This window comes from Cynoglossus semilaevis, chromosome 11 (genome assembly GCF_000523025.1).
Source record: "Cynoglossus semilaevis isolate Cse_v1.0 chromosome 11, Cse_v1.0, whole genome shotgun sequence".
Lineage (NCBI taxonomy): Eukaryota > Metazoa > Chordata > Actinopteri > Pleuronectiformes > Cynoglossidae > Cynoglossus > Cynoglossus semilaevis.
Window position 1 is genome coordinate 20,122,052 of NC_024317.1, and position 8,964 is coordinate 20,131,015.

General features: G+C 45.3%; 2 protein-coding genes across 2 annotated transcripts in view; one reads left to right on the plus strand and one right to left on the minus strand.

The window, feature by feature from the left end:
* The window catches only part of ddx27 (DEAD (Asp-Glu-Ala-Asp) box polypeptide 27), a 28,603-nt gene extending 23,313 nt beyond the window's left edge, over positions 1-5,290 (minus strand). Inside the window, exons 1-15 of the mRNA XM_025060463.1 lie at positions 4,482-5,290; positions 3,976-4,125; positions 3,829-3,888; positions 3,528-3,720; positions 3,390-3,442; positions 3,212-3,298; positions 2,872-2,977; positions 2,616-2,789; positions 2,388-2,538; positions 2,049-2,148; positions 1,820-1,961; positions 1,565-1,718; positions 1,378-1,459; positions 1,066-1,243; positions 465-571 (exon numbers count right to left, since the gene is read on the minus strand). Of these exons, the coding sequence (XP_024916231.1) occupies positions 465-571; positions 1,066-1,243; positions 1,378-1,459; positions 1,565-1,718; positions 1,820-1,961; positions 2,049-2,148; positions 2,388-2,538; positions 2,616-2,789; positions 2,872-2,977; positions 3,212-3,298; positions 3,390-3,442; positions 3,528-3,720; positions 3,829-3,888; positions 3,976-4,125; positions 4,482-4,565 (1,821 nt within the window). The 5' untranslated portion in view covers positions 4,566-5,290. The remainder of the gene's footprint in view (positions 1-464; positions 572-1,065; positions 1,244-1,377; positions 1,460-1,564; positions 1,719-1,819; positions 1,962-2,048; positions 2,149-2,387; positions 2,539-2,615; positions 2,790-2,871; positions 2,978-3,211; positions 3,299-3,389; positions 3,443-3,527; positions 3,721-3,828; positions 3,889-3,975; positions 4,126-4,481) is intronic.
* Positions 5,291-5,455: 165 nt separating this feature from the next.
* The window catches only part of pltp (phospholipid transfer protein), a 5,557-nt gene continuing 2,048 nt past the window's right edge, over positions 5,456-8,964 (plus strand). Inside the window, exons 1-7 of the mRNA XM_008321226.3 lie at positions 5,456-5,606; positions 7,336-7,473; positions 7,677-7,776; positions 8,029-8,157; positions 8,246-8,401; positions 8,623-8,686; positions 8,735-8,940. Coding sequence (XP_008319448.1) covers positions 7,359-7,473; positions 7,677-7,776; positions 8,029-8,157; positions 8,246-8,401; positions 8,623-8,686; positions 8,735-8,940 — 770 coding nt within the window. The 5' untranslated portion in view covers positions 5,456-5,606; positions 7,336-7,358. The remainder of the gene's footprint in view (positions 5,607-7,335; positions 7,474-7,676; positions 7,777-8,028; positions 8,158-8,245; positions 8,402-8,622; positions 8,687-8,734; positions 8,941-8,964) is intronic.

Here is an 8,964-nt window from a genome sequence, read left to right on the forward strand (position 1 = left end):
GGCCAGATGGAAAGCGTGATTCATCACTCCAGAGAACGCGTCTCCACTGCTCTAGAGGCCAGTGGCGGCGTGCTTTCCACCATTGCATCCGACGCTTTGCATTGCACTTGGTGATGTGTGGCTTGGCTGCAGCTGCTCGGCCATGGAAACCCATTTCCATGAAGCTCTCTGCGTACTGTACTTGGGCTAATCTGAAGGTCACGTGAAGCTTGTAGCTCTGTAGCAATTGACTGTGCAGAAAGTCGGCGACTTGCTTGATTTTATACACCTGTGGCCAGGCCAAGGGATTAGGACGCCTGATTCTGATCATTTGAACGGGTGAGCGAATACTTTTGGTAATATAGTGTATTTTGTGGACTATAATATTGCACAGATGCACGTGACACAAAACGCTGTCAGAGACAGACTTTAATGTGTAGCCACTATCTGGCTGGTCAGTTTTAAGTCGAAAATGTGTCCAGTACCTTGGCCTCAGAAGCAGCCAGCTCCCTCTCTTCCCTCTCCAGCTTCATCACAGCATAGACGTCTTTCTCCAGTTTGCTGATGAGATCTCTGAACTTCAGGATAACATCTGGGTTAAACCAGAGACAGAGAGGTCAAAGGTGAAGACAGGTGGACGGTCTAGAGCATACGTGTCAAACTCAAGGCCCGGGGGGGGAGGGGGGGGGGGAGGGGCGCAAATGAGGCTCGCCAAGCCGTGTTGTGTGGTCCACGGGAGTACCTGCAGCAGAGTTTCTTAACCTGAGAAAGTTTTTTTTTTTTTTTTTATAATCAATCAATCAAATAATAATCGTGTTTATTTCTGTTATGGCGTACTTACATCTATACCTGGTCCGCCAGTACCACCTGTTACTACAGACCGGCTTGTATCAGAGTCTGAATGACCTATTATTTTTTAAAATATTGACAGATTATCTTTAAATAAAGAAAGTAAATGGATATGACTGGATTTTCTTTAAATAATAAATTAGTAAAAATTAAGTACATTTTTTCCCCCGTGTCAAAGTGTCCAAATGAGTTTGACACCCCTGGTCTAGAGCCATTGCAAAACGGAGGTGTTTGTACCTGGAGGGAGGACTCGAGCCTTCACAGTGTTCCGGGCACTTTTCACCACTTCCTTTAACGTCTTCCTTTCTGATTCTCCGACTAAAGAGACAGAGCGCCCCGAGCGCCCAGCTCTGGCTGTGCGTCCAACTCTGTGGACATAGTGTTTGATGGTGGATGGCATGGTGAAGTTTATGACCTGAGGAGGAGGAGAAGGAGACATTGGGATTAACAACCCAACCCCAGAGAACCACCAGAACCTCTGCTGCAGCACTATGATCAAACCAAGCAACAACCTCAGAGGAACCACAGTCACAGTCACATCAACCTCACCGTTTTGACACCGTCAATGTCCAAACCTCTGGCTGCTACGTCTGTGGCCACCAGGATGTCGATCTGTTCGTCTTTAAATCGCCTGGAGAACGAAACCCAGTCAGATAAGAATGTTCCTGTTCTGCACCACTCTTCAGTCCAGCTTCCATCTGTGTGTGTGTGTGTGTGTGTGTGTGTGTGTGTATACCTGAGGTTCTCCAGTCTCTGGCTCTGACTCAGTTCTCCATGGAGTTCTCCAACCTTCAGACCCACCAGCCCCAGCAGGATGTGGAGTCTGTGAGCCTGTTTCCTGGTCTGAGTGAACACCATCACATGATCCTGGAAGGTCCTGGTCAAAAGAGCTAAAAAAAAAAAAAAAAAAAATTACACAACCGCTAGGATTACCCACCACACCGATATTTGACTACCTCCAGTACTTCAACTCCTTGACCGAGTTACTCACCCGCTACCACAGCCTCTCTGTCTCCCTCTCTGTTGGCTCGGATCCTGACAAACTCCTGTCTCAGAAACGGAGCAACGTCGGTGTTGCTGTTCACAAAGATTCTGACAGGTTCCTTCAACGAAACCGCAGCCAGGTCCTTCACCTGAGAACACGTGACAGTCACATGACGCGCTTAGTCAGACAGGTCACGTGACACACCTCGACGCAGGTGATCGGGGAAAGTGCTCACCTCCTCAGTCATGGTGGCTGAAAACAACATGGTCTGTCTGTTGTAGGAACACAACCTGATGATTTCCTTCATCTGCTCCTCAAAGTACTCATCCAGCATCCTGAGACGGGTCGGGGGCATAGAGAGGAAGGGGGAGAGAGAGAAGGTGAGGGCAGAGACAGACAGGTGAGAGCATAGAGAGGGAGGGAGGGAGAGGGGAAAGGTGAGAGGTGAGGGCAGAGAGAGAAAAAAAAGGAGAGAAGATGAGGACAGGGAGAGCAACGAAAGAGAGGAAGAGACAGGTGAGAGAGACAGACAGGAAGAGAGAGAGAGAGAGAGAAAGGTGAGGTCAAAGTTCACCTGTCAGCCTCATCCAGGATCAGGATCTCGATGTGAGAAAGCTCAAAGCTCGGTGTGTTATGCAGGTGATCGATCAGTCGACCAGGCGTAGCAATAAGAATATCGGGGCCCGCTCTTAAAGCTGCTTCTTGAGACTTTAGGTCCAACCCACCTGGAGAAAGGAAACAACCGTTTTACACGCCGAACAAAGCTCACAATTGCACAAAAGTCTCAGTTTGAGCTTCGTACCGACGGCCAAACAGGTGGTGATCGAGGTGAACTGAGCCAGCTGTCGAGCCACAGAATGAACCTGGATCCCCAGCTCTCTGGTGGGAACCAGAACTAGGACCCGTGTCACCTGGGACGTCCTGGGTTTATAGACCAAACGCTCTAACACTGGCAACATGAAGGCTGCCGTCTTCCCTGAGATCGGAGAGAGATTCTTGAATTAAAACAGCATTGTTCAAGTCTCACTTCCTGGTCCAGAACGTAGAACCTGGGTTACCTGTTCCAGTAGCAGCACAGGCACAAAGGTCTTTACCCAGCAGACCCACTGGAACACAGGCCTTCTGAATGGGGGTCGGCTGTTTGAAGCCCAGAGCCGTGATGGCCTGCGGGGACACAGTAGTACATCAGCAACAAACGACTGGACCAAACTACTACAGACAGAAACTGACAACAGACCACAAACTGCAACTACTGACAACACCACATCTTCAGGAGGTTCTGACAATCAAACTACTGAATGTCATCAAGAAATTCAAAAGAACTAAACTGGACCAAGACCTCAGAAGGCTGTAACTTCACGCTGCAGGTGGGGCTGTGGCAGCAGACAGGCGTCTTACCTTCAGGATGGGCCTGGACAGGTTCATGCCATCGAAGGTCAGCTGATCATCGAACTGAGATGCGTCTTCAGAGAATGACTCTGCAGCCTTTAGCACAGACACAGCTGTTGGTTAGCATGGTTAGCAGGAAGGCTATCTTGCAACATCATTTGCTCCTCCTCCTCCTCCTCCCTCTCACCTTCCTTGCGGCTTTCTTCCTCTTCCCTCGTTGCTCCTTCTCCCTCAGAACATCTGACCAGAGACCGGGAGAACATCCATCAATGTTCAATTGTCTTTTTTGAAATTTGAAGTTAGGACGAACTTTGACACAAGTCACCTGATTTGGTCAGAACTTCCTCATCGCTTGTGTCAAACTCATCTTCCTCCTCTTCATCATCATCATCATCATCGTCCTCCACCTGGTCATCTTCTTCATCTTTGTCAGCGTCCTCAGTTCTCACAGGTTCTTTGCCATCCTCCTGGTTCTTCCCTGAGGGAACCTCAGCAGGATCTGACTGACACACTTTTTCCTGCAGGTCAAAACAAACACCACACTTACAAATAGATAGACTGTATACTTTATTGATCCCACGGGAACTAGTGCTTGGCCAAATAGGAAGTAGAGCTGCAGCACTCACCTCTGCTTTCCTCTTTTTCCTGATCTTCTCTATTTTCTGGTCCAGAGTTGTCAAAGTTCTCTGAAAACAACAACAAAATCATTGGAACCAGAAGGGAGGAGCATAAGGAGGTGGACCACATGGCATCACACACACGTACACACACACCTTGATCTTCAGCTGTTTCATCACGTCGGCTGACACCCACGCATCATCACAGGTCAGAGTGTCTCTCTCCCGAAACACAAAGTCACTGTTGAAGTCTCTGGACCCAGAACCTTTCAGTTTCTTCTTTCTATTCAGGACAATCTTCTCCTCCTTACACATACATACACACACACACACATCATTTACTACAATCCAGAAACAGAAAAACAACTGTAAACATGGTGAAACCAAAACCCTGGAGAAGGTCTACATGTGATTGTTTGTACTTATGTACTTAATATCCCGTCTGGAGCAAAGACAGAGACAGGGTCAGTCAGAGGACGAAGGACACTGTCATTTGAATTTTAGTCAACGAAATATAACTGACGTGAAGGCAGAACAGACTCACTTCACTTTAGTGAAATATTTTTGTTTCTTTTTGACGGGAACAAATGAAGAAATGTTTGGGAAATTATTTATTGTTTTTTTTTTTCTTCTCCTTTTTATTTTTTGGTATCTGTTCTCACCTCTTCTTCAGACTGGCTGTCGATTTCCTCTGGACTGTGATCCTCATCCTGGATAGTTCCGATCAGACCCAGTTCTTCGAACATGGCGCAGCCGAAAACGACGCGAACGGCGGACTAAGAATTTGATATGCGCTAAAATAATGCTAAACCGAATGAAGGAATGTTTATAAAACTTCCAGTCTGACTGTAAGACTGCACTCGGCTGTCTGCGCACATTCAAAAACACACGTGTGTTGACGGAAACAGGAAGTACATTTATTTGTTTCCGGTTCACGGGGTGACGTTTTCAAAATAACCAACATGAGCAGGAAATAATTAAAAAAAATAAAAATAAAAAATTAACTACGGTTCACGTGCTAATACTGCACAGTATCCAAATCGTATTGCTGCTAGTTTCATTTAAACTCGCCTTTGTTAATCCTGCCTTTGAACGTATTGAGTAACAGTGACATAGTTATTGACCTCATCCTAACTCCGGCGAATGTACTGATCCTGACTTTTCGTTTGCATTCGTGCTAACAATAAACAGCATCAACATGTATTGTAATTTTAAGTGTAGCTAACATTTCTATCAACAGTTCATGCCCTGTCTTTATCCATCAATAAATGTTTTTATTTCATCAGAACCAGACTGGTCCACCGTACCAGGCTCCTGTGGTCCACAATGAGATCCAGGTCTGATAGGGTCAGTTTAAAAAAAAATACAAAGCAACCTGTGAGGTCTTCCTAGAAAACTTTGTTATTCTTCAAAAACCTCAGCGACGTCAACATGTGATGTCATCAGACCACACTGAGGTCAGATCTTGGACCTGGACTGGTCTTCACAAGGACACAAGAACTAGACCACACGCACAAAGAAAACACACTTTGAAAACACACACTCCCACATGCTGTGTGTTCAAAGTGTGGGATGGGGGATGGAGGAGGTGGAGTCAGAGAGAGTGTGTGCATCAGAGTGAAGAGAGACAGAAAAACACAATTTATCAACCACAGAAGCAGCAGATCCAGGACTACAACCAGGACCAGGACCTAGACCAGGACCAGGATCAGGATCTAGTGTGAGCTACAGCGGCTTCAGTCTTTTGATCTGACAGACACATCTCTGAGCAGATTCAGATTTTAAAGGTATAACAAGTGACTTTTGACCCCTCCCCCTGGTGGCTCTACACCAGGGGGGAGATTGCTGCCATCACTTACACTTGTATTGACTGCTCCTATTTATATATTTATTGAAATGTGAGATTTATATTTAGGTTATTTTGTCTATGTTTTGAAATAAGTGGGAAACAACCTTTAGCTTTTGCAGTGTTCTTCCAGTCATGGCTAACTTATGGCTGTCAAATGATCTAACCATCTGTCCAAACCAGGGGTCACCAACGTGGTACCCTGAGCCATGTGGTACACCCCATTGACTACCTAGGGTTCCCGTGGGGTTTGTTGTATGTATAAAACTAAAAAAAAAAAAAAAAAAAAAAAGGAGGGTCAAAAATTGTTTTGCTCATTTTGAATCAGTTACACTTGTACACTTTGTAATATATTTACTCAACTGAGCGTTTTTTTTTAATTAGCATAACAACCTGCAACTACTTTTTGTACCTGTTTTTTTTTTTTATCACTTTGATTCAACAATATGTTTTTATTGTTTGCTATATTTTTGAATGACTCCTAAGTTTTTTTTTTGTTTTTTTTTTTTGTCAAATGGTGGAAACGTTTAAATCTCAGATTTATGAAGAGCAAAAATGATGATGTCACTCACCAGCCCATCGGCCGTTCTTGGACACTGCCCCTTTTTTCTTGCGTTTTTTTTTTTTTTTTTTTTGCTTTGAATCCTCTACTGAAGCAGGGGGTAAAGGTCACACTGGGTGGAGTGTATTTTAATTAAAGACCAGTACTCAGCGATTAGTGGCCAAAGCAGCTGACTTCTGATTGGTAGTCCTCACAGAGCTATAAACCAACGAACAGATTACAGACTGTGTGTGCGTGCGCGTGTGTGCGTGTGCATGTGTCTTTATTAGACTCTGGGACTGTCAAAATGAGATGACATCTAACTAAACACCCGCAAAATGCTAGTATGAAAGAGTTGGGTTAGCGTGGTTAAGGTTAATGAGAGAGAGAGAGAGAGAGAGAGAAAGGCACAGAGAGAGGGAGAGAGAGGCAGAGTGAGAGACAGAGACAGAGAGTGGCAGACAGGGAGACAAAGACTTGTTTGTCAAACACAGGTTACTGTAGTTCAAGTGGAAGTGTTCATGTGGATGACACCGTCTGAGGAGGTTCAGCTGTGAACACACAGGCTTTCCGTTCCGACGCCACAGGACAATCCGAGGACAGCCTGTCCACAATTGAAATTGAAGCAGATTACAGTCTTACTGTAGACCGGGGGGTGTCAAACTCAATTTGGTCTACGGGCCGCATACAACCAAATTTGATGTCAAGTGGGTCGGATCAGTACAATCATAACCTGATTAAATGTAAATAACGGTCCATGATCCCCTTTGTTACTGATTAAATTTAAATAACGGTCCATGATCCCCTTTGTTTTCATGCAAAGAAGTACAAGTGCATTAGATATTTATTCATATTTAAAAAAATCATTTTACAAAAAATTAAAAAACTTAGCATGAAGTGTGTAATTTTAAAAATGGAATCAAACGGGCCAGATAAAACCACCTAGCAGGGCCAGTTTTGGCCCACGGTTCAAATTCAAAAAATCAAACGGGCCAGATAAAACGACCTAGCATGTTTGACACCTCTGCTGTAGACAGTCTGTGGACATATGGACAATAGAAATAGAAAGCCGGGGGGGGGGGGGGGGGAGTATGATCCTGGTTCTTATATTTCTTTGTCCCTTTTCCAGGTGTGTGTACATGTGTGTCCAGAATGACTTCCTGGCTTGTCTCCTTCTTCGTCCTCCTGTCTCTGGGATCCTCCATCTCTGCTGCCGTTGAACCTGCTGGCTGTAAAATCCGCATCACCGACAAAGGCCTGGAGATGTGTGAGTACATGACGATGACGAAGTGCACTTTAAAGACAATAGTGTAGTACTGTTCGTAGTACACAGTACCACAGCCCAGTAAGTGGGAAAACTGCAGCTTGAACTCCTGCGATGCTGCGGCAACAGGACCAGGAGCTCAGAGTGAGCTTGTCTGAGTGTGTCCAAGAACAAAAACAGGGGGTTGTTTGTGTTTGTGTCTGCAGTGAAGGCAGAGACTCTGAAGTTTGTGGAGGAGGAGCTCAGTAACATCAGTATGCCTGAGATGAAAGGCGACGAGGGACGCTTCCAGTACACCATTACTGAGTACGAACATCTTCTCATCATATCGCCTTAACCAAGGCTCTAAACAAATGGACAAAGGGGACAGGAAGTAGTTCCTCTGGCTGTAAAAACAATATCATTTACTGTATATAAAAGTAGGGGGAAAAAAAAGAGTGGACAGCTAGCTGGTCCAATAGGAGCCTCCTCTGTGTGATTACCACAGTTTCTGTTTTTTTTATTGTGTCCTTTGCCTAAGTGTCTCCATTGACTTTAGCGGTCTCCGTCTGTCCTCAGCGTGAAGATCATCGAACTGAATCTGACCCACGCTGATCTCAGTTTCGTCCCTGACGTCGGTTTGATGTTCGACGTTCAGAACTCGTCCATCACGTTGAGTTTTCAACGGAAGATCCTCTACTGGTTCTTGTGAGTGGATAAGAAACCGGATTCAGAAGCGTCGCTCTCTGTAAAAGAATTGAAATATTGGGCGATAAAAATGTTCTTCTTGTCTTAGTTACGACACTGGCAACATCAACGCATCGGCTGAAGGTGTGAACATTAACACCATCCTCAACCTGGTCAGAGACGACGAAGGTCGGCTAAAGATCAGCAACATCACCTGTGACGCCAATATTCATAGGATGAGAGCCAAGTTCAGCGGAACTCTGGGGTAAAACTCTGCCGGAGATGTAAATGATCATTGATGACAGAACGCTCTGTAGTTTTTTTTCCTAACAGTTTCGAACTATTTCTGGAGTTCCTCAAAGCTCACTCTTCACCTCACACCTCGATTTTTTTCAAGTTGCTGAAATCTTTCTTTTATATCTGGGTCATAATGACATTTGTTGTCCAATCGGAGGGCCAGACGACATCTTTTTTTTTCTTCTTCAGGAGGGTCTATGACTTCCTGGCCAGTTTCCTGACCACAGGCATGCGCTTCATCCTTAACCAACAGGTTCATCTTTACCTCATTGTCTCCTTGGCTGCGCGTGTCTCATCTCAGATCTGTCCGGCTCTGGATCATGCCGCCCTGGTTCACGTGAATTCCATGTTGGAGACGATTCCCGTGAAGACCGAAGTGGATGATTACATCGGTATCGATTATTCTCTGGTCGATCATCCAGTGCTGACGTCCAGGAGCCTAGACATGCACTTCAGGGTCAGAGACACTTTGACGCCGTCAGCTGACGTCACCTCGTTAATGACAACGTAACAGCTTTTCTCTGTCTGGAC